Source organism: Trachymyrmex cornetzi, unplaced genomic scaffold (assembly GCF_001594075.2).
Source record: "Trachymyrmex cornetzi isolate Tcor2-1 unplaced genomic scaffold, Tcor1.1 scaffold647, whole genome shotgun sequence".
NCBI lineage: Eukaryota > Metazoa > Arthropoda > Insecta > Hymenoptera > Formicidae > Trachymyrmex > Trachymyrmex cornetzi.
In genome coordinates this window covers 147255-173082 of record NW_017299967.1, presented here as the reverse complement: position 1 = coordinate 173082, position 25828 = coordinate 147255, and the positions used below count along the sequence as shown (strand labels likewise).

General features: G+C 32.5%; 1 protein-coding gene across 3 annotated transcripts; it reads right to left on the bottom strand.

The window, feature by feature from the left end:
• Positions 1-1021: 1021 nt before the first annotated feature.
• LOC108767104 (protein FAM49B) lies at positions 1022-25050 on the bottom strand. Of its 3 annotated transcripts, none has more exons than XM_018516801.1 (7): positions 24333-25050; positions 4585-4721; positions 3907-4131; positions 2944-3278; positions 1952-2031; positions 1725-1851; positions 1022-1159 (listed from the first exon to the last, which is right to left on the bottom strand). In XM_018516801.1, the coding sequence occupies exons 2-7, from the start codon at positions 4667-4669 to the stop codon at positions 1022-1024; spliced, it is 990 nt and encodes a 329-aa protein (XP_018372303.1). In that variant the 5' UTR covers positions 4670-4721; positions 24333-25050. The 3 variants fall into 3 exon arrangements, with proteins under 3 accessions (XP_018372303.1, XP_018372304.1, XP_018372302.1); XM_018516802.1 differs by lacking the exon at positions 24333-25050 and adding an exon at positions 10028-10336; XM_018516800.1 differs by lacking the exon at positions 24333-25050 and adding an exon at positions 6059-6141.
• Between the last annotated feature and the right edge of the window lie 778 nt (positions 25051-25828).

Sequence of the window (25828 nt, the reverse complement as noted above, 5' to 3'; positions counted from 1 at the left end):
AAAGCATCTTTGGTTTCCTTATTATAACCTTCAATCGCGTGTATACGAAAAGATTACAAAATGTGTGACTTTAGATTTTAATTAATCCAGCTCGCATACAAATATAATATTTAATACTTTTAAAATATTAGTTCACCGATAAAATTATCGATTATACTCGGTGATTCGGCAATATTCGACTCTGCAATTCACAGTTTCACAATCCACCCTCTCGCCCGCCATTCAACAAAGAAAACAAGAGCTAAAAATCTCCATAATATCCATAACGTGATTAAAGCTCTCTTCGTAACACTTCCGTAATCCACGTTATCTTAAATACACTATGATATGCTCTAATTAACTTTTCATCCCGTCCGGCCGGAAATCATGTCAATAGACGATTTTGGTTGGAACACTGCACCAAGGGAAACATTACTACGGGGAACAATCTGTTACCATAAAATTCTATTGTAGCTTTATTCTATCTAACTTTCTTTGTCGTTGGAAAATTTCGCAAACTGAGGTCCTTCGGGATTCGCGCTAATGGGAAATATTAATGGCAACGAATGTTTAATCAAAATGATGAATAAAGCGTGGAAGTTTTGCCAAGATTCGACATTGCCTCGGCAATAATTGCTTCGCAACGTTTAATAGTAATATCAGCAATAATAATTTTTTTTAGAATAGTAGTAATCGCACATATGTACTCCCCAGAAGAGACAGTAGGAAAATAAAAGAAACGCGCAATAATCGTTCTGCCAAAATCGATCGTTACGTTATCGTGTCACTTAATGATTGTTGTTCGAAGATTTCAACTGTCTCGGCAGTTTTCGGGCAGTTTTCGACATAGAGCTTTATCGAGGACACGCGTGTGGTCCACCATTCGCCATACTCATGCAAGAAGGAAGCCTGACGCGGATTGCACTTTAAGCGCGGAACTAACAAAGACGGTCGTTCGAAACGATACCGCTCGAAAAGTATCTGCAAGGAAGTGCGGTCAGCAGTCTCAGCTTCTGATGCAACAACCGCGTTGTTTCGGTAATCATGCGGCGAGCAAATTCTTTATGTTCTTCGGCGTGTTCTCCTCGTTCAAGTGTTTTGTGGTATAGCGGAGGGCGTTCAGAAGGCCCTCACTTTTACAAGGCGGCTGGTCCTTTAATAGTTTCACACAGCCTTTGACCTGTTAGATTTGAACCATATATAAAATCGAAGGAATATACATATAGGCGATAGGAGATTCTTATTTGTAGCTTTTTATAATAAATATTTACAAAGCTATCAATAATATTTCTTTAGTAAAGAAATTCCTTTAACATCTCATTATATTTTAAGATTTTGTCATATTTTAAATTTGTGACGACAAAAAATTTTTAATTTTTTGAAATTTTATAAGTTTTTTTTAGAAATTATATAACGAGAAACCTTCATTTCTTGAATTAAAAAAAAAATGAAATATTTTTCAGAAAGCTAAGAAAGAATATATATTTCTGGTATTCTTCATATCTGAATTCTGAAATAGAAAACCTCTAAGATTTTCAAAATTCCTCATTATGTAATTTCTAAAGAAAATTTATAAGATCTAACAAAGTTTAAGGTATTTTTGTTAATTTTCATAAATTTAAAATATGACAAATTCTTTATATATATGTATATATAATATTATAAAAAACGAAATCAGAATTAATATCATTAGTTAAAAAATCTTTTTTTCTAAAACATTACTACAAAACTTTTTGTATACTTACATCCACGTTTGAACCCTTTACAAAGGCACCTTGGGGATGTACATGATCATAGAGAATCACCAAACCTACCATAACCCTCAAGACGAAGAGCTGAGTTTCCTCTCGTTGGAATTGCGCCAACAAATTCCTAGTAGAAGATATTTCCCAAATTAGCTTCGCGAAGAAATTCCTGCTCTCTTAAGAAAATTCTCTTCTCTTTGCATACTGATGGAAATAGATATACTTACGGGTTTTCCAACATTCGAAGACATACTTTTGCCATTGTACCAAGCGTTTCTGTAATGTTTTCCCTGGCTATGTCTTCGTTCTAAAAATAAAAAAAAATATAGTTTTACGAGTATATTAAATGTATAATATCGTAACAACTTTGCTATTCCGAATTTACAAATATTATCAATACAAATTTTTTTATATTTATTGAAAAGCTCGCTTTTAAAAGGCATTATGTTATCATGAAATGCATATTTGCACATTGAAGGTAGTACTCAATTAAAGTATTGTTTCGTTATCGATTTTAATTAAAAACTTGCATGTTACATCAGGCTCACGTATACCACGTTTATTTGTCTGTAGTCTATATAGAGCTCGGGTAATTTAAATCGCAGGCTAGAATACCTGTCAATTTTCCAGTTCAGCAGAGCCATTATTATCGTCGACAATTTTTTTTCTCTATCGTCTTGCCATTACATCGCATGTCGATCACGTAACGCGGTTATTTGTCATCGCAATCAATATGAATGAAAGTCCACGATTCATTGCAACAATGTTGAAAAATATGTCAGAATAATTAATAAAAGTCTTGAAAAAATTTCAAATAAAATAAATAGGGTTTACAATGTTACGCTATTCTTTATATTTACTCTTCTATTTCATAACAGAAGAATAATTCATATACTTTTTAATTATTAATATAAATCTATTCGAAAAATTATTAACAAATAATAAATTTGCGATTTTTTAAGATACACTGATCGATCAAATTATTATGTTTGAGTTTAATTGTAATGAAATAAATAATGTTACGGAAACAGAATTATAGAAACTAGATTTATTTCTTCAATTGATCGGAATGATTAAGGGATAAACCGAGAAACTGTCTGGATAACCGCAGAATTTCGTCTAATTGCCATCAGTTAGCATCTGGTCGGATCAATAATTGTCCGGATAACAATGGGAGATCGTGCGGACGGGAACAATGTAGAGAGGCGATACCACTTACGTCCATCAAGAAAGTAATGGTTGCGTGACTCAGAACTCGAAGCATGGGTGTCGCGTGGGCGTAAAACAAGGACATTCGGTTAGCGAGTTCATTCCCAACAACTAGGTCCTTTTCGGCGTTGTCCTGACATGTCAGCGATGCCCTCGTCAATGTTCTACGATAGTAGCTGAAGTCATTCTGAATCGCCGGCGTTTTCATTTTATACTCGTCGAACTTCAGTACAAATTCCAATATCTCCGCCAATTGCTTCACTAGTGCCTGTTGCGTCTCCAGATGTTGCGTCGGTGAAAGATTTCCCGAGCATAATTGTCCCAGAATTTTCGGTACGATCCTTTCTACATAAATAAAAACAAATAAAAATTATTATCGAACTTAATATCCAAATTTATTTATGGAAACGTTGTTTGCAATTTTAGACAAGCTGCATACAGTAATTAATCAATATTAATACATGTATTATTATGTAGCTTATTATACGTAATATTATATTGCCTAAAAGTAAGCAGTACAAAAATTAACAGCATATAATGTAGTAATGTCGAGAATTGATATAAACAAATAAATGGCTAATTTATAATTTTTTTACACATTCTCTCTTACTTTTTCTCATATTAACTTTACTAGGATAATTAATAAACACCAAAATACAAAAATGCAGAAATCCAAATATTGTACTTTTGATATTAATCTATTTTACTTGTTTTTATTTAAAAAATATTCATTAAAAAATAAGAATATCGAATATAAAGATCAGTTTTGTTCTAAAATGCTGTTTTTCACATTTTGTATTTCTGATAACCATCAATATTTAATATAATTAACTTATACCGCAAATATAGCTAACAGCATTCCGCGGGTACAGGAAGAAGTTTTTCCAATATTCAATATCGAGTTTCCAAGGAGTAAAGTGTAACATCGCTATTTATAAAAAAACTTATCGTTATTATGATTAATCAAGCGTACCGAGTTCCAAGGAAAACTCGTAGAATCGTTTGAGTTTCGCTACAAGAGGTGCCACAGTTAAGTATGCTTTTCGTTGACATTCCTCTGTGGGTGCCGAGATCGCCTCTCTGATTTCTTTCCCAGCTCCTTTGTAACACTGTATCTCCTCTAAAATGGACTCTGAATTTTTCAGCACTCTTTGCACCGCCTCGAATGTTTCACGTTCGATGTCCGACGGTTGTGCATCTGTGGAACAGACAAATAGGACAGATCGATAATTATCGAATAACATATGTATGTCTCTTTGCTATACAAAAGCTTTTGTTACATCTCGATATTATGGAAGCACATTTATTTCTTAATAATGTGGAATTGTACATTGTATAGTACAGCTTTGACCAAAAGTATAAAGCATTCCCACAAAAAGAAGTAAATATTCTATGTTCAACAAAAAATAAATTTAAAAAATTTTATTAAAAGAATACTATTTGTATTTTTGTAACAATTTAAATATTTTGTTAGTTTTTCTTTCGATGTTATTACAATCTTTTCTAAGGAAATGCAATAAATCGAGGATGCTTTATACTTGTGGCCAAGGCTATATTACGGAAAATATTAGTACACAGCAAGTAACACGAAAAATAGCATTTAGAATTAAGATTAAAACTTTTCACGAAATATCATTTATGTACGACTCACTTTCGAAATCCAAGAAGACATCATACTTCTGAGGGGTGCAACAGGTAGACTCATCTCGAGCCAAAAGACTCAAAAGCTTGCCCATCGTAAGTGTATAGCTTCTTTCGATGAGAGTCACTTTACAACGTGAAAGGCATCTGCAAGTCAAAACAATTCGGTTTACATGTTCCGAGTTTTCTTATAATTCGACACAAATCATCATTTGATTGAACAAACTGTGACACTAACGCTACAACATTATTCAAAATATAATTATTATTAGTTATTAGTTATTTTGATCAATTTATTCCTACAATTTATGCCTACAAATCATAGACGTAGGCATAGACTTCTCTGATTTTAGCATCAATACTCCTTTAAAAATAATTGAACATATCAGTTTTTTTATTTTATTTTTTTGGGGGGGAGAGAGAGAGAGAGAGAGAGAGAGAGAGAGAGAGAGAGAGAGAGAGAGAGAGAGAGAGATTATAATTTAAGCTCCTTTTAAACCAATAATATAATGACAACTTCATAAGAATGAGCAGTCTATTCTTATTATGTCTCATTGTGATATAAACGAATGAAAACAAATGCTTATTGTATAAAGTAAACTTCTGAAATATATGTATGTACAGGGTATTGCAGTAATATATTAGACAGTTGCGCGAGACTTTGCAGAGGTAGGCACGGTTCAGTACATAATGACAACGTAGGTATACGTATACCGTTAAACTTACTGATCGAGTGGCTCACGCACCTTTATACCAATAAAGTTTGCAACGTTCCAATTATGACAGGCTTCAAGAAATCTGCCGAGCAATCCGTCGTAATGCCTAATATATATACATATTAATGTAACACTCCGTACATATATAATAAGGTCTATTGCTCTATATTGTATGGAGCAATAGGCATAAAAAATCCTCGATACCATTTCATTAAATTTAACTCTTTCAAAAAATTCTGAATTGAAACTTAAATTATCAATAAATTTTAAGCGGATTATAAAAAAGGCATTAATAATTTATGTAGTTATTTATTAGAATCCCGTTTAAAGAAACTCGATTCGAAAGATGTTAGAAACACTGAAGTTAAAGCAATTCTTTAGAACATCCCGTATATCAAAACAAACAATTATAATACAATTTGTAATTGCTTTTCTTGCAAAAAGAACGAAGACATCTCACAGAATTATATCTCGCAGATACTTGCAGAGTACTTGAAAGATAATGTGATTGAGTTTCTGCTTGAGGTTGAAACCGACGCGACGAGTAGTAACTTGTCACCAGTCCGAGACTACAATGAAATTGAAATTTCAGGCCGTAGTTCGAGTCGAACCGTTAATTCCGAATAGGCGACATACGCGCACGCCTAGACAACTCGGATTAACGCGTATCCGCATCGATAACCGCGGAACAAATGGATTCTGCGAACTCGTTGGCTGGGAGATGAATCTCGCTGATCATTTTCAGCGAAGGGATCTACCCTCCCTCACCTGAAGCGTTCGCGAAGGGGTTCCATTTGGCCGTTCGCGCCGAGGACACCGAGATCTAACGATGACTCACGTGGGAACGTCGCGATCACGTTTTACGTCGCGCGAACGAGAGAGCAACCATGCACGTCTGGGAGGACCGAGTTCGCTCTTGTCACTTGCAGCGTGTAAGAGAACTTGTGATCGGCTTTACAGCTTCTAAAATTGCGAACGGCGAGATTCCATCCCGTTCCGTCGTGCCGGCGACGTTATTTTCAGCCCGAAAGTACGTTTTGCGCTCGTCATCTTCGGTCGTCGAGCCTCTCGGTTTCTCTCGGAGAAAATAATCGTATATTGCGCAAAGACTGGAATGCTGAAGTTTCCGATTCGTATGGATATATCACAGTAAAAGCCTAATTAGTAATTATATACGCCTACTAGTCCAGATATGCATTTATGTAAAATTTAGGAAAAGTGTCAACTACAAATAAGAATATCTGTTATTCCTAATAAATATGTTCATTTATTGAAATTTATACATTTGCTGCAACACATTAATCAAAACATAATACTGCGAATCATCTATCACAATAATAATATATATTTCAGTAAATTTGGAGTCATCTTCTTTTATAACGTTTGTTCAATTTTTATGAAATTTGACCTATGGAGTAATTTGATAATGTTTTATTCGAATCTAAGATAAAAAATAAAAGATCCAAAGATAGATTCAATCTATGACGGACAAAATTATAAAAAATTATTTTAATTATCACGAAACTTGGTTTTAGAAAGTTTTTAATCGTGAAGTATTATAATAAAGTATAACATTGATCAGTTTCTAGTTTCCTTTTATTAAAAACTCATCTGTATTACTTAAATAGTTTATTGATTTTCAAATTAACTTTCCAACTTTGATTATGAATCCTGTGACACTAGCTCCTCTTTCATGGAAGTCATAAAAGGCACGTAAATTGCATTTATTAGTTTTAGTCAATGCTCATACGTAGCCTATTTTCACTTCATAAGCCTTTTTTGACTATTTATTGGTTGTCAAGGGAGATAAGGATAGTCTCGGCCCATTTTACAAGCGTTTTAAAGCGATTTCATCATTTCAGTTTCATCCAAATTCTCTTTATTCACAAATGGCATGCAAAAAAAAATCAACGTGCCATTTATCGCTTATGACGTCACGATTTGCTATATGGTTAAGATGACTACTCAGGAGCCTTAATTTTAAATTAAACATTCACGAACAAGCATAGCATATTAATACAACGAGAAAAATTTCTGATTGGAAATGAACAAAGCACAAGATTCTGATCATATCAATCAGAATTTCAATTATCTCAACTAAATGAATTTAACTAGAAAATTCTGATTTGTCTATTTTCAATCAGAATTTCAATTAATGCAACTAGGCTCTTTTTTCCAGTATAAGTTATGTGATTGGCGTGCACATCTGCTAATAATTGAAGTGTTCATTTAAATTTGGTGCATTTTGTTTTCGTACTTTTACTAAATCAAGTGTGAAAATGTATACTTCTATTTGTAAAAGTTTAATTTTCATTGCTTGTGAATACATTTACTTATCAAGTCAGTATATGTTCATACATTTTAACTAGGAAATATATACATTTACTAAATTAACATTTTTATTGTGACAGATACAGGTGATAATTTTCACGATGAAAATGCGATTCGAATTTGATCGACGCGATCCGATCTTAGTAGCTAAACTTGTTTGGAAGAACAGTTATGAAAAAAAAGAAAGAACTGGTTTTTCCAGTCAAACTTGATATCTTTTTCATTAAAAAGTTGTATTTACTATTGATATTAAAGGTTTATAAATACACGAACTTTACAACTGAAGAGAAATTTCTTTCTCTCAAAATAATCGATCGCTGAAGTTTGGATGAGATTGGAAAACTGAATTTTTGAATATATAAACTTTTCATGTATCTATACATATATCGTTCTCTTATTTTAAAAGTGACACAACTGAAAAAACTAAGTGTTCTATAGAAAGGGAAAAACTAGTTTTTAATTGGACAAAAAACCATTGACTAATCAAATAATATCAACAAAAAGAACATATTCTTTATATGATCGAATATCATTTTTGTCATTTTTATTTTCTTACAAAACCCTTGGAAAAAAACCATCTTTTTGAATTGTGATAACTTGATGAATTTTTTTTAATCACCCTTTTCAAGTTGTGACAATTTTGACGATTTTTTAATAAAGTTAAGTTTTGATAAAAATGGGTAACATTTATTTGGCTTATTCATGGTAAATTCAAAAATTATATTCGTTAAGTTGTGTCACTTTTGAAAACAGCAATATGTACTTTTAAAAAAATCGATAATGAGTAATATATTATTATTCAAATATATTCAGTGTATAGTTTTATAAAAAAATAGCATTACTATTATAGCGTAATATAAAAATAGCATATCCGATTGCTATACCATTAAACTGTAATAGAGCATTTCATCAATAACTCCGAGCTGAATATCGATGTACAACGTAAATATTCGAATTGAACTGCAATGTAAAATAAATATTTGCGTTTGACATTCCTCAGGCACTCTCCATGCGGAACATTTGAAACAAGGACTATCTGTTGCAATATTCGTTTGTATGCAGTTATTCGTGATCCTTTTCATACATCCCTATATATTTTTCTTCTTATAGCATATATTTTTGATAAATATAAAAAAACGTGCGTTTTGAAATTTTAAAAATATATCTGTAATAAACCAATATACAGTATTTTTCAATATAACAATTTCGAAAAAACAATTTAATTGCTAATAATATAGAAAGAGTTATAGTACTTTCAGGAGTTTCAGGGATATAGCTTTAGCCATAATATAAAACATCCCAAAAAATTGACGTATAAACGTTCTATATCTAAAAAAAATAAATTAAAAACAATTTCAGTGAAAAATAGTATTTATTTTTGTAACAATTTTATTATTGATTCTTATTACCACCAGTAACTCTTTTGAGGGAATAAATTGAGGGTATTTTATAATTATGGCCAAGGCGGTGTATTAAGCTTTTCTGTAACAAACAAAAAACACGATAGAATAAGCGGGAAAGAAATTATTTACGTCAAAAGTTATACTTTGCTACTGAAAGAAAACTTGCATTGCTGTAAAATTTCACAGCCTTGACGCACTGCAATTAAAAACGTATAAATACACTTGCCACGTCGTTCACATGAATTGTTAACGAGTTCCACGACATCTCTACCTACGCTAATATCCACAATAAGAGTGCTATGTGCTTGCGAATCCCAACCTAACGCGACATTCTCATACTATTACACCAAACAATAAACCGACAATTCGTCCAAAACGATTTTCCCAGTTTCGATGCCGTGCTACCGAAACTACCGTGCATTCGCAAACGAGTAGAGTTCAAAGAACTTGCACATCAAAAACCTCAAGCGTCTCCCTGACTTATTGACGATGCAACAAAGTTATTGCGCAAACACACACATACGCACACATAATTTTTAGACTACAATTACAGTATTATGAAAATTTCAATCTCCGAAATATCACTTTAATTTTTATATATAATTAATGAAAAACTGACAAATTAAATTTCTAAAAAACAAATGTTTTCGAACAAATCCGATTTAAATATGTCCATTTCTATTAATATTTAGATTAACTTTAATCTCGATTTAACTTACTTTTTTATCTTTCGCTTGGATTTTAAGAATTTGAAAAAATAAAGAGAATTTGAAAAAATAAATTAAATTGAAATTAAAGTTAATCTACATTTCAAGATAGAAATGGACATTAGAAGCCAGTTCCTCTAACGTCTACATTTAACAATTATGTTTATCTTCCGTGTTTTCTGAGATTAGAAATGGATAGAAATGAAGGTTCAGTCCAGGTGTGGTTAAAGTTAATGTAAACAAAAACAGTAACATTAAGGAACAACGTCGGTGAATCAAATGCATAGAATATTTACAGTGTCACAGATTGACGAGATCGTTGTGATGTTTGCCATCTACTTTCGCACGAGCGGCTGGCTCGCCTCAAGAACTCGAATCGTGGAATCCTGGCAGCAGGCTATTTACGAGGACACGCCGCGAATCCCGAGTGGCGTTAATCGCGTGACGTTTGACGGGCTCACCGTCGCGGAATCGCGGTGTAATCGGCGCCGACGGCGCGAACACATGACGGCGACAGGTGCACGCTGAACGGGACGCCGGTGGGAGCGTCACGGGGTCAACGGGCACGCGAGATGGGTGCAACAACTGTCATCCGGTGGCCGGCCATGTTGTAGGTCGGGGGGTTGCTCGTTCTAGGAGTGCGAGTCCTTCCCTTATTTGGTAAAACGGCAGCGGCGGCGGCACGCTCGCGCGCGCGGAAAATCGATCGGGGTTGCTTCGCAGCGAGGGTAGCGAGATGGCGCTTGAACGAGAGGGGGTTGCCAAACGAGTATCGAAATATTGCTCTCTTTCTCTCTCTCTCTCGTGTAAATTTAGAAGCGGCAAAACAAAAGGTAGCTCGAGACAACGATTTATCGAACGTAGAAGAAGACAATTCGGTAGATGCACGAGAAGATCGAATCGATAATATATAAGAAGACTACGAAGAAATCACGATCCGAAAAATTACGGAGGGGACTGTAAGCCATTCCGATACCGATATCAAGATATATTTATGAGGCCTTTTCCTGTGAATTTGTCACGATAAATTGCAGAACTTATATGGCCACTTTACTTTAACTGCTGAGCAAAAGGTCGCGCCTAGAATTTTCGTTTAAACTTTCATAGAAGGATAATCTTTCAAATTAGAAATGAATATGCAATTTGATATTAAAGTAGAAATTTGATTAGAATTTTATATATACAGCGTTAAAAAGAAAAAAAGTTTCTTCATTAAAAATGATTTCATGGTTTATTCATATTAAAAAATTATACAATTTGTGTTTGATGTCAACTTTAATAAATCAAGACTGAATATTTTTCTGTTCTTCTGATAACACCGAGGATGACGCATACAACTCTTGCGGCGCTTTTGTGCCGCTAGTTCTCAAACTAATATCTTAGTTTCAATATTTATTCAAAAGTTATATATTGAGCTCATTTAATATCGCAAACAAAAATACTCGCACGCATTTAGACACACCTACATTGATCTATTTAACGAAGATATTCTGTGCAGCGATCGATGTATTTTCACGTAATGAAGTCTTTGATACGAGAGGAATGGTAGCTCGCACAATCAACTGCGAATAATAGAATACACAATGGAACGTTATGAAAGCTGGGACGAAGTTTCGTGCACATTATCGATTCTACGATGTGTTCGATAGATTGATTCGCCGTCCGAGCTGAAAGAATTGCTATCCCTCGCGAGACCGTTATCCTAGATAATAATAAGATTGGTACACGTGCGGGAGATGGATATAAATGCAGAGTGGTCGATACCACGTGCCTTGCACTGTTACTATCGGCACCAATACTTACTCATTTCACGGACCAACGGGGTGACGTCGACGTCGCGTAAGGGTGACCGACGTCGCTCGGGGTGGATCGAATTACCCGGGAAAGCTAATCGAATTAGCATTCGCATCGCTCGGCATCGTTCTAGCTCGCACCAATGCCTTTGTGGGTCAACGCTCGTCGTATAAACAGACGTCTTCAACGCGACCGACTTCGATTTTTCATGCCGCATGGAAATGTCGCGGTAGCGATCTCCCGCAGAGGGCCGGTGCCCTATGACCATTAACTTTTCCACTATAGTTAATTGACGTTCGATTCCGTTTCTCACGCAACAAAGATCGAGGATTATAAAGAATACTTTATTATTAAATAGAATTTTCGAGCGTTTCTACATCAATGAGAGAGAAACTACTAAAAAGAGGAATTTCTATGGAAAAATAAATGACTTGATAGTGACTTGTGACTTGATATGATTTGTTATATATAAATGTCATCTGCAACATTATTCCTTAAGTTTAATAGATTTTTAAAAAGAGGATTGAACCATACATTTGTATTAAAATTTTAATAAAGAATTTCAATGGTAAATGATAATATTTAGTGTTGTTAGAATAAAAACATAGGATGCATTCCGTTATTCAAGTACTGAAAATCTATAGTTCATGTAACATATATTATAAATTTTCAGTACTTGCAGTGAATAACGAAACGTAGCCATACATATCCTTATAAATATATTTTTGAATTTGTATAAAGAAGCAAATATAGACTAGTATTTTATTTTTTGTTCTTCATTCGAGGTTCTCATGAAAAATTAATAGTATTTAATTATTCTCTTCGTATATATACTTGAACATTGATCCCAAAATGTCTTTAACTATAGAAATAGTTAAAACTAGGTCTTGATGCCTTTTATATGAAAGTAGACTATTCCAGAAAATTTATCTTGGATCTATGAATATTACATTTATTCTTGTGTTTTATAAGTAAAAAGTTGTAGTCTATGAACAGAATCATGAAAGAGAAGCTATTCTTTTTTTATTTGAGTACACATCAGCTTTGCTTTTATATCTTTTGTTTGAATATCACATACGTGACATTCGACTAATTCATTTTTTTTATTTAAAAATATAATAATGCATGCATATTAAAAGATTAACAGTCTAAATATATTATATTATTATATTACTAATGCATATACATACATATTTCTTTATGTCTTTTGAATTAAATATTTTAAAATAGATATTTGGTATAGGCTTCTCTAATTGATTAAAATAAAGTGTATCAAACCCTCTTATTATGTATAGCCAGTCGTACATATTTACGGTGACGTGTGTTCGTAATTGCAATGGACGACTTAAATGCTGTTGCGGGGAGATTTTTGCACCTCTTTCAATACCACGATTGGATAATCGTCGGAAATTGTGGGCGAGGATAATTGACGCCTATTAAAGGCCTTTTTGTGCATCAATTCTAGCAAATCAATTGAGATCTCCCCATCGTTATACACAACTCTCCGACTTGACATCACCTCTTGCGCATCTATATGATGCGACGCAATAATTTCACGAACTCTGAGTAAATCTCTTATTTTTAACAAGAGTCGTCCCGCAATAATTTGATTTCTTTAACTTTTAATAATCAAGTACAATTTTTATTATAGACAAATGAAATTCATAATTGTTGAAATGAGACTTTTTGTTAGTGCAAAAGTTGTTGTTTTATATTAAAATAGAATGTTTTCATTCAAAAAAGAATGTTCTGAAGAATATCTAATTTTAAAATTAGTAATGCATGCAAAGAATATAACAAATTCGTTACACGCGTTTTTACAAGAAGAAAAACAAATTTCTGTCAAAATAAATATAAAAGAGAAAAAAGTCTTTTTTTACCTAAATACGTCAAAGCGTCGCGTCGTGTACGATATAAATGTCATCAGGCGTAGCTTCACAAAAACTATCGTTAGTAACTTGTGTCTTCAATATGTAGTATGGACGGAGAAAAAAAGGTTTGGCCGTATTTCTTTAAAGAGGATATACCAAGATTATTTTTTCACTGAAGATATTCACATATTCCATCTTTACCATGTTAATGAACATCGCAATAATTAAAATTTCGATGTTAATTACGGTATGCTAAGAAGGAAGAAAGTTGCATCACATCTTCATCAGTGTTGGTTAACTTCGTTTATAAATACGAGGCGTAATTTGCCTTTTAATATTCAGTAATTCTACGCAAAGTTACCGAAACGATTTCAATAATTAGTTATTCTTTGGAAAAAATGCATTCGGCAAAACTTTTTACATAGTATCTGTACATAGTAAAAACATTTTGTATTTTTGTTAAAATTTTTGTTGAATTTTTAACATATCCGAATGTTAATTTAACATAATATGATTGTGTTATTTCAATATTTCGTATTAAGTGGATATTCAGCATTTCTTAGACCCAGTTCCACAACTCACGGTTAACTCTAGGTTCAATTAATTTCCAACTGTATAATGTAAATACAAACAAAAAAGATCTTCTATTGCTTCAATTATAAAGAATAAAATTTGTTGAAACAAATGGCTTAGCTAGCATGCAGCAAATCGATGCTTTTATATGATATACTCATTTCGTTTTCAAAATGTAGAAATCAGCGAATTTATGTCGATCATCCTTTTATTAAAAGATCACGAATTAAAAAAATATCTTAATTTCCATTTCTCTCTGAAATAACTAGGCACAATTGTCCTCGCATCATTGTTCCAGTCACGATGTCGCCCAGACAAGGACTGATGCGGTCCTGACAAGCCGAACACCGGCACGCATTAGTAAACGTACTTAATATGGTAAACGTGCACGCGGCTAAAATGTCATCGAGGCACGCAAGAGACAGTGCGTGTCTCCAGTCCCCATGAGGACGCAACGTGCTCTTTAAATCATATATATATATATATATATATACGCGCGCGCACGATACGTAGAAGACATCTTCGTAGCCTAAGCGTGACTACCGGCAGTCCCAGCCTCCCTCATGGTATGTGACCCTGCCCCGTTTATCGATGAAGCGGAGTAATTATCGGGGTTGACAAGCGGAAACAAGAACTCGATACATCCGATAAATAAGGAGGACAGAGGGGATACATTGCGGTGTCGTATAGTATAACCGGCTTTTCGCAAGAAAGTTCGTAAAAGCAGTTTCCAGTCGAAGAGAGAGTATCGGTGTGTTATCGACTTGCTGAAAAGGCAAATTGCATGATTCTTACGGATTCAAGATAGTTATTTGAATTCCGCGAGATATCGTAACCCACTTACGATAGTGATTTTAAAGACTACTAACACAGGATCCACTACAGAAGTGTATGAGTGAAAAGAGTCTCTTTGAGAATGTCGTCAAAGGAAATTTATTATATTCGTGCTGTTGCTAAATAAATACGATAAAAATGTAAATGAAGGAGTACAAGGGAAAATGGCTCCTTTTTTTCATAGATTTGACGATCAAGAGATTATGTTATTTATTAATTTATAATTAGAAAATTTGTATTAAATTTAATGCATTTCACATGGGATTTAAACAATCCAAATTTGTGTGTTAATTTAACACAAGATAAATATGTTAGAAAGTAACATAAAAATATTATTTTAAAAAACACGTAAATATTGATATAATTTGGAAGTAAATTATTGAAGGATATTTTTTAAATAAAATTAATATCTATAATACGTTAAATTAAGATTTTATTTATTTTTCTTAGAATTTACGTTTTAAAATACATATTTTTATATTTATCTATATACTTTAAATTGTGTTATTTTAACACTAAGAAATATTGAACATCAATTTAACGCAAAAAAATTTTTTTAATAACAGAATTTTTATATTAAATTAACATTCGGATATGCTGAAAATTCAACGCAAATATTTTAACAAGGATTGATCGTAACACAAATATAAAAAATGTTTTTAACTGTACGTCTTCAAAGATGAATTTAACAAAACCTGTTGGTTAGTTTGATTGGCAACTTAATATTACGGGATTACGTCTTCCTAAGCGAAATTCTCTCACGTTCATTATACGACAATCGTACAGCGATGACAATTATGCGCCGTTTCTTTTCTGTGGCAGTTCAAAATAAACAATAATGAGAATAAAAATAGTCGTCAAGAAAATGTAATCTCGTACCGGAGACTATTAATTAATTAGGAGACTATGAGAATTCAAACAGCACGTGAATATTTGCGAAATTAAATATGAGAGAAGAATGCACATTGTAAAGTTAGTGACATAATATGCTATTATCATTCTCAACGAATATTAAAGATTTAATTTATTTCTTACGATTTATGTGCAATGCAATTAAAAAAATTTTAATAATCCGAGAGATGAGGTGAACAAAGACTCAATCAATATTAATAACACATTCGTCCTTTGTATATAAATTTAAATGTAAATAAATTTAATTGCACATATAAATTTAAATGCAGTAATATTATTATTACACAGTACTTTTAAACTACAGAAATGATTTTATTACTCCGAAGAAAAAAAATATGCGATTGCTAGAAGTCTATAGTTTAGATTGCAGCATTTTTCTGAATGCTTACGCCACTGGCAAAGCAGGGGGGATATCGTCATATCCCGGACGAAGACAGGAAACCTCCAAGTAAAATCCCCCTTCGGTCGTACGCACGTATGCGTCAACGAGCATCGGCGTACGTTTGATTGTAAATGAAAGCGGGAAAGAAGCGATGCAAGCGAAAGCGGAGCGATGAATGGCGAAAAACGTACGATTATTGCGAGTATTTCTTATCGATCATGCGGAGAAAGCGATTGCTCGATTCAGAATGACAGTCTGAAATATTTAATTTAAATATTCGATTTCGTTCGAAATATCAATTTAGTTATATTAATTTTTAAAAAACAATCGTTTCTAAAAAAATATTAAAACGGGATATTAAAGCGTATGCTTTTATTCAGTAGAGACGTCGTTAGAATCGAGAAATTATAGTCATAGATGTATACGGAATGTTAACTGTCATTTCAGTATTATCTAAAATCATATGAACGTCTTAAACATGAAAGCAATAAATTACGAACGTGCCGAGATTGACCCAGAAAATCGAAAATTGCGGCACAAAGTGGATTCGTAATTGGAGAGAACGGCCCGCGTGGCACTATAGAACATTAAAGCTCTGACTGCACGCACGGTTGCTGTGGTCTAATTTCACACATATATATATGTACACTAAGCCTGCATTTGTGATTCCAGGGACACGGTACCCGTTTCAGTACCCTTAACATTTAGTCCATGACGTAACGCTGATAGTTACCTTATCTTACAGCTGACAAGTAGATAAAATATCGTCCATTCTATATTTCACGCAGAGCGCATCAATGAAAGATATTATTTTTTATTATGCTCATAAACGAAAGATATAGTAGCTGTCAAAAGTTTCCGGCCAACATAATTTTACTATAATTTTTGTTAATCTGTTCTTTAGTTTGTTATAAGTTAATGAAATTCTTGTTATACTTATAATCTAAGAATGCGATATTTTAAATACTAGTATATGTATATCTAGATTTTTATTTGTAAAGATTCTTTATCTGAGCAATATAATAAAATTACTTATTAGTCGGAAACTTCAGGCATATAATACAAATCATTGTTGTCCAAGCTTCGATTTTCAATCCGAATATCAATCATTTTGATTATTATTGGAGTATAATTTTCTGAGAACAACAGCTTCTTTAGACAAATTTTACTAGCGTTTCTTTATACGATAAACTATGATGGCAAGAATGATTTTGTTAAAGTATCTAAAAATGTAACTAGATACAAATCTGAAAATACTTTATTGTATACAAGAAACTCAAGTAATGCTGTAAAAAGTTTTGAGATTCTATAGTAATCTAAGTATCCTACATAATTATTTCGTTACATAATTAGCTCAATAAAATTATTTTCAGCTTTACATCTATAGTCGAATTTTTAGGTAATTCAACAAAACCGTTCTTTTCATGTGGTTATCTCAATATGTAAAACGGATAGTTTGTGTACAATTTGGCTTTCGAAGTTCACTCGCGTTACAAGTGTTTTGATACTTTTCGTATCGTTCTTGTATCTGTGGCAAATGTAGATCATGGAACAAACATTTGAAATTCTTTGACATCCATAATGTATTTTTCGGAATCAATAAGTTCGTCGATTACATATGTATAATGTCTGTTTCTATAGCTGAAGTAGTATAAACTTTCGGAACTTAAAGTGAAATAAGTATATGTTTGATGGAAGCGAAAAAGAAAGTTATGGTACAGTTTAGTACATGAATAAAAAACAGATCTATATATTTTGTCGAAGAATTAATTTCGCAATGTTTTATTTTTCGAGCATTTTCGCCAGGCATTCCGCATTTTTCGCTCGCTCGTCGATTATTGCGTAATATTGTAATGTCATAACATCGATATGTAATCCCTTATATTCTCTAGTGGTGAAATTAAAATAATGAAACGCGTTGCAAATATTTTTCAAACTTTCTGTTTGTAACTAAAATATATTTTTAAAGTTTTTAACTCTTCCAGTTTATTTCAAATAGATATATCTTGTTTAAGAGAGTCCAGAAAATTGAAAGAGTAAACATTTCGAGTTAAGTATATTAACCGTACGTATTAATTAATTTAATTTCATACTTTTATTACATCTCATAGATATAATTTTAAATCAAATTACTCGTATTATATTAAAATCTTACAGTTCCTTTTATTATAAGATATATATATATATTTTCCGTTATAAGATAAATGATCTTAATCAATGAACTTTTCTGGCAGAAAATTAACGAGCTGAACGGCACATTCAGAAAATCGATTTTCGCCTGGTTTATATTCATACGATGCGGAATTTTCGATGATACCATCCGATCGATGAAACATGCCGACAGCAGTTGATGAATCCGCGCTTATGCTTTCCCCTTTACGTTCCTAGCGAACGATCGAATGACCTACTTGCTAATTGTCGGTAGGTGCGCCCACGCTCTAATTAACAGCAAAGATCGATGTGGCAATTAAATAATTCACGATTGACGTCCAACCAACAACAAATGTGTAAAGTTATAATTGAGTATCAGTTTGTAATTAATGAAATGATTCAGTCAACGCGTTATGGAAGAAAATCTTAATCAAGAAATAAAGCAGATCATTTGCGCGATGATGTTTTAATCGAGAGAAATGAAGCGAATCGTAAAGACAGCAGGATACTCGCAGAAAACATATGTTATCACGTTGTCTAAGAGAGTGACGAGTATAACATCCGCCATTGTTGCATCATGATTACATTTGCGATAGACTTATGGGCGATTATGCGTCAAATGCAGTTTCCAAGTTCAAACTCTCCGGTGCAGGAAAGCTAACAGGAAAATCATCTGGCTGTTCCACGTTGCCGGTGATATTAATCGCTTTAGCAGATGCGACCGTGTCACGAATGATATGCGACCTCGCTCAAATCAACCCGTTCGTTTCAAGTTTCACAGTTTCCTTCGCAATAAAATAAAAATTCTTGTTTACAGAAGCAGCAGTCGTTTGACGTAAATTTACTCTTGTTTTTGCGCGTTAATGCAATAACAGATTCTCACATTTAACCGGCGATTGTAAACACTAATAATATTTTTTTAAAATATAAGAACTGCCAACATATAGCTTTAAATATTTCTGGAATTATGCGAAATGTATTGTATTTAGAAAATTTTTTTATTTTATAGATATTTCAAGCACGAAAAATATTTTAACATTTAATATTACTAATAAAATAAAAATTTATTGATGCATAATACTATCGGTATTATCAACTCAAAATATTTACTCTTTTAATTCTTGAAGACTCTTTGAACAAGTTAATTATACTCATCTATTTAAAATAAACTAAAAAAAATAAAAAGCTTACAAAGAACATATTTTAATTGCAATTGGAAATTTAAAAAAATTTGCGACGCGCGTGTAAAATGAGATAACTTCACACTGAGACAAATTTCCGGGCTTTATCCGTTCAAAAAGTAACAAACGGATATTTCTGATTGATTTTGGGATTTTCGGATTTATAAGACTATCCGATCAAATCTTAGGACTATCCGATCAAATTTATCGGATAGTCCTATAAATCCGATAAATTTGATCGGATAGTCTTATAAATCCAATCAAAATCAATCGGAAATATGCGTTTGTTACTTTTTGAACGGACATTTTTCTCAGTGATTTGATCCAAGTTTTCAAAAATACTTAGACAATATATATTCAAAATTAAAACATATAACGTTTCAGAACGTCTTTAAGACATCTTCTGTTCAGATTTAGAACATGTATGCTGTCTGAGCATTGTCAAAATTTGAGCTAAAATTATCCCGATTTTAGACCAAAATAACTCTATTTTATGACAATGGGTTTCATGTTTGGAAATAACTAAACAGTAAAAACAAAAATTACCTCAAGTACTTATACATCTATTTTTTATGTTTCTATTATATATTTAGATGATAAATATGAAAACATGTTATTATTTTAGTATTTTATCGTATACACCGAAAAGCTTTCAGTCTATTTAATAATTTAAAGAGTTTTCTTCAAAGATAAAATGTTACTTCAGTCTAAGCGGTACTTGGTACTTATTAATAATATTCATATGTAAATTTTCAAATATATTTTTCAGTTGTATAAATTGTGCGGTTCGGTTTGTTAATTAGACTTAAAATGCAGTCATAAACTAAAGTTGAAAATAATACAAATCACATTGTTTATTAATCCAATAATAATAATAAGAATCTTGAAACATTGCAAAATTTTCAACAAATTGAATCGGCGCGTAATTTATAAAACTGAAAAATGTATTTCTAAATTTACATTAAAATATTCTAAGCATCTGCTCCAATTAAATATAAAATTTTTCTTTTATTTGTGTTCTTACGTATCGTGTTATTCACTTATCGGTCCATTTCCTATTTAATATTGTTTCTTCAGAAAGTTTTCATATCGTCATTAAGATAAACCGTCTCATTCCTAAGATAAACGTTTTATTTATTGCTTCTCGTCATAGACTTCATCAAACTATAAGAACACCTTCATATACTCTAAAGTTTCGATATTCTTAAAAGATCTTGCACGTGTATCTCACGATCGAGAGGTCGAAATAATGGTTAACATTGTTGCTTTTTCTTCACCATACAAAAAATTAACAAAAATTTACTGAAAGAATTTACTTCAATCACACCGTGTTACGAGTATTATTTTCCGGTTTAGTTGTGGTGTTACTTCTGGCAATAGTATTCAGTACATTTGGGAATGTACATGTAACGAAGACGTTGTCAGCGACTCCTGTTCCGCTAATGCAAGGAGTTTTATCTAACGACCTTCGTTTGTGCGCAGATCAACCGAGTTTTCCAAGAAACTCGAAGAGAAGAAGAAAGAAGAGTTTTCCGAGTTTTCGAAGATCATTGAAAAAGAAGAAGATAAGTTAATTCAAAGCAAATCGCGCAAAGATCAAAGCTCGACGATAGAAATGCAAAGGAATCCGTACTTGGAAGTCCTCCCAAAGTGAAAATACCTTTGCTCAACGAGGGAAATTATTCATCGAAAGTATCGATCAGCTCACTTCTTATTTGGATTATAAACCCAAAACCAAATTACTGAATCAGCTGAAAGCTCTCCTAAATCCAAGATTAATACAACTGAACCAAATGAAAACAAAAAACTCGAAACCAATATCATTGAACTAACTGAAAATCGCAAACCCAAGAGTAATACTACTAAACCAATCGAAAATAAAAAATCCAAAATTAATATCACTGAAATAACCAAAATCACAAACCCAAGATTAATACTGCCGAAGTAATCAAAGATCACAAAAATCTTCGCTATCTTTCGATGACGTCATGACATATATATTTTTCAATGTATTATCTTTCATAATTTAGACGTCATTACATTTCTCGGTATACTAATATGAACGTTCTATAGATTACTTCACAATCCTGAATATACTCTTAGATCTCTTATTGCCAGAAGGATTTAATATGTCTGACAAATTTTGGAAGAAAGAAGAATATTTAAAAGATTTGAAGGATCCCTGCGATAAAGCAAAAGAGACGAGCGTCCTTCGATTCCAACTTAACATTATAGAAAATATTAACTATTCGAAAGTAATTGATGAAATAGACGCATGCTTGAAAGATCTGGAGCTTCGTTAACAATCAACGATAGACAAACTCAAAGACCATGGCACTTGATACTGTAAATGCTCCAAATTATTTTTTAATTAATAGTCCATTAATAAAACTCTTTCTTTCGATTGGTCAATTAATTGCTTCGAAACATCTGTAGTACCAGTAGACGCATCCACGCTGAGAATTAACCGAAGACTACTCGAGAGTTATATTATAACCAATTAAAGATCACAAACAAGTTTCTCTATTTTTTTATTTGAAGCCTAAAAGTGCACGAAAAGTAAAAATGTTAAACAAGTTTTGTAAACCTTTAGATGTGGATACACATTTATCAGTATATTATTAATAAATAAATATACTAATTATTTTAAGATCCTCCAAAATGGCTTTGGAGTAGATCTTTCGTTGCCAGAAGAATTTCATTTAATTAACTTTGAAAAATTCTGGAAGAAAGAAGAATATTAGGAAAATAGAAGGTTCGGAAGATTCGGAGGATAAGATTCTCTGCGATAAAGTAACAAGAAGTGTTTTCAAGTTTAAAGTTTACGTTATATTAAATTGAAATTATTCGGGAATAATTGATGAAGTAGAAGTAAGATAAGATTTTTATTAAACAATCAACATACAAAAATTAAACAAAAACTACGTGTATATAATCGACCACGGCATTCACGTTAAAAAATAAAAGATAAAGAATAATTAAAAAAAAACATTCTAGTAATTGCACACACTAAATCTAAAAATGAGAATGAGACTACGTGAGAGTCGTAGAATAAAATCGCGTGCATTTCACGCATTGCATTCATGCGAAAATTAATTCGTCAAGATATTATGGTAGTACTGACCACAGGAATTAGCTCAATGTAGATAAATTTTGATTTACTTGTCTTAATTAATTGTTTCCCGCAATAGCCTTTATCTTATTCGGCAGAAGTAATTACGTTCTAGATTACTTGTTCTTTTTTTGTCGAAATAAATACTTTTCATTACTTTGTAGAATAAGTACATCAATTTTCTATTAATAAGTTTTTGTTTCTGTAATTATATTAATTTTCTAATATCTTTAAAGATGTATGGAGTGTAAAGTCTTTCTACAAAAAAAGTGACTGGAATGAGAAATTTATACTTTCTGTATCAAAATAAATATATATATTACATACATACGAAATAATTTAATAAAATTAATATTTCTGTATTTAACAGTATTATTATATAATTTAAATGAAAATTATGTCTCATTTTATTTTAATTTTTAATTTTTAAAAACATGTCTAGTACATAAATTGTAATAATTTTTTATTTGTGTTCTAAATCGAGACCAAACTTTTTTATATTACTTTGAAATACAGGTATATAGAAAAATTTGTAATGTTTTCGTAATTTTTTAAATTTCGTTTAAAGAAAAAATATATATATATGTAATGCACCCTTAAAAAGAGCAAGTGTGTGTTGTGTGAAGAAAGTTTTTTAAATAAAATAGAGAATAAAATGACAATGAGAAGTTTTTCTCTTTAAACTTAAATTTTTTGCAGAACGAGTAGGAGAAACTTGAAGATATCAGATCTCTATCATTTATCATTATGTTATTTTAAGACTGAAATTTACAATTCCGCGTGTATCAAGCATAATAGTTTCTTTTACTTTCGTGTCTTATCCTTCGCGTGCTCGAGGTGATGTATTAGGATTTATTTATCTCTACGTGAAAATTAATTCCACGAAGGTCTGTTATACATATAAATCCTGCAAATCGTTGAATATGCAGAGATTGCGGAACTGAGAAACGATACATCATCGAGTAAATTGTGTGCGAATCATTCAAGCGAAAATTATATGATCGAGCAACTTGTCGATTACTATTCAGGGGTACAATTTCAAGTTCGTGAATCACTCGCACTTATTATTACTTTATAGCATTGAAAAATTTTTATCGTGATATATACACGATAGCGGCTTTTTTATTATATAAAAATAACAATGAGAATGTAATCGCTAATCCAACGTTTAACTTACGATTTGTATATTACTTTTCTAAAAATATTTATCACGAAATAAAAACGTATTATTTTTTGGCTTCCTTAAGAGTGAAGTCAAGAGTTGGTTTAGGAATTAAGCGATAAAAACATAATCTATTTTTTAAGCGAACACACAACAGCACGGAGAATCCATGGAAACAAATTCCAAAAACAATAAAATTTTTAAAATAATTATTTAATCGCATTTCGAGATTTACATTAGTTAATCAAAATTTAATAATCTCACAACTACGCACGAACATGCTTTTTGTTATTTTTAAGAGTAAATAAAAAAATTGATACAATAAAGAAAATATAGATAAAGAAAATAGATAGACGTATAAAACAGTTAATAATAATTAATTATATCACAAATGATTAACTAATTATCTCATGAGAGCTTATAAAATTTTTTTAATGAAATACTTAAAGCTTATAAAGTAATTTATATCGAGTGTGACATTATCGTCACAAATAGTTATATCACACTTCCTTTTGAATCATACAAATCTCGTACGTCCCAACCGTAACCTTTACAATTTAAATATTTGTTCCAAACAGCAAACTCACGATATTTGCGCATGATGTACGAAGAGAAAAAAATTGATTTACCTTCAGACGAAGCGAGACGAACCGTAGCATTGTTACAATTGAGTTATTAAATGAGACACGATTAGACCCGTACACGAGCAGCCAAACGCATCATTCTTCTTCGTTGCTTATGTGCACTTCCGGTATCCTTGGCCGGACAGGAAACCACCAAGACTTCCCGAAAAGGACGATCCTCGCTTCGTAGCCGCGAAAAAGTTTCGTGTCGCAGCAGATAAAGTTTTATCACGCGCACAGACCACACACAGCGTGCCCGTGGACTATCGCAATAATGGTTCCCTTGTGTCTGCCAACGGTCAACCTTGTCTCTAAATGTTTACTCAAACGTACGCGAGCGTGTTTAAAATCGTCAGTCCCATCGATCAAACCGATCCACCGCTCGACTGCGCGCTTCTCTCTCGCGAAGAAAAGCTTTAAAATACGTCCGTGATGATTTATCACGCTTTCGCGATAAATTTGTTATCAGAGAGGAAAACTTTGAACGATATCTTTTCAATTTCAAGATCAAAACGTCTGTAATTTATCTAATATTTAAAAAAAAAAACGAGAAACCGAAAGGTGTGTCGTAAGCTCTACGTTGAAATTTTGAACTAGCGGTAAAGAACCACGAATTCGGTCCAAGTGCGGCGATCGATTTTTTGAAAATACCGCGGTGGCCGACTGTGTTTTTTTTTTATTTATAATTTGCAGCACGACACACGACACGGCACGACTCTCACGAAGGTTGTTACACCACTGTCAAAGCGACGGCGTGCAGGCAAACGCCGCGCCGAGACAGTTTCGCTCAGCGCGGCCAGTCAGCTAGACGCCCCCACTCTCGACACGTCACTACCTCCTGCAGCGTGGATCTACAACAGCATCGCCGGCTGTAACACACTTTGCTGTGTCAGAAAATTTGCGATCACATATAAGAATTAAACGGAACTTAACACTTAGAACGAAAAGCAGTCATGTATGAGGCTTTAACTATATTCAGTCAATCGGCAGCTTTGTATCTCAAAAATTACGTCGATTTCTTGAATAATATCGCTTCTAAAACGCCTCATGATTCATCAAAAGTTTCATCCCACGTGTATCGAAGATAGGCGAAAGATATTATTTTGTTGTACTCTGACATTTTTTATTTGCAAGAATATTTGTAGAAGTCGCAGTACACGTGCTTTACACAGAGATTTATTATAAATTTGCTCATTGCCAACATATTAAATCTGTTCTTTATCATTTATCAAAATTTTTTTTTTTAATCGTATTTTATAAATTTTTACCTGTTTAAATTTTTTTCCAACGAATAAGTTCCTGCATTGTCATGTGCACCTGACGAGAACATGTGCGGGTATTTACGTGCCAGCTGGACAACTAGCTTTGCCCGCCGCTTTATGAGTCATTGCCCTTTTGACGTGCGATTCTTATCATTGGCGTGCGATGTTGATTCGCTAATATGTTATGTTCCGATAAGTTGGTCAAAGATAAGCTATTAGATAGAAGTAGTTGAATCTATT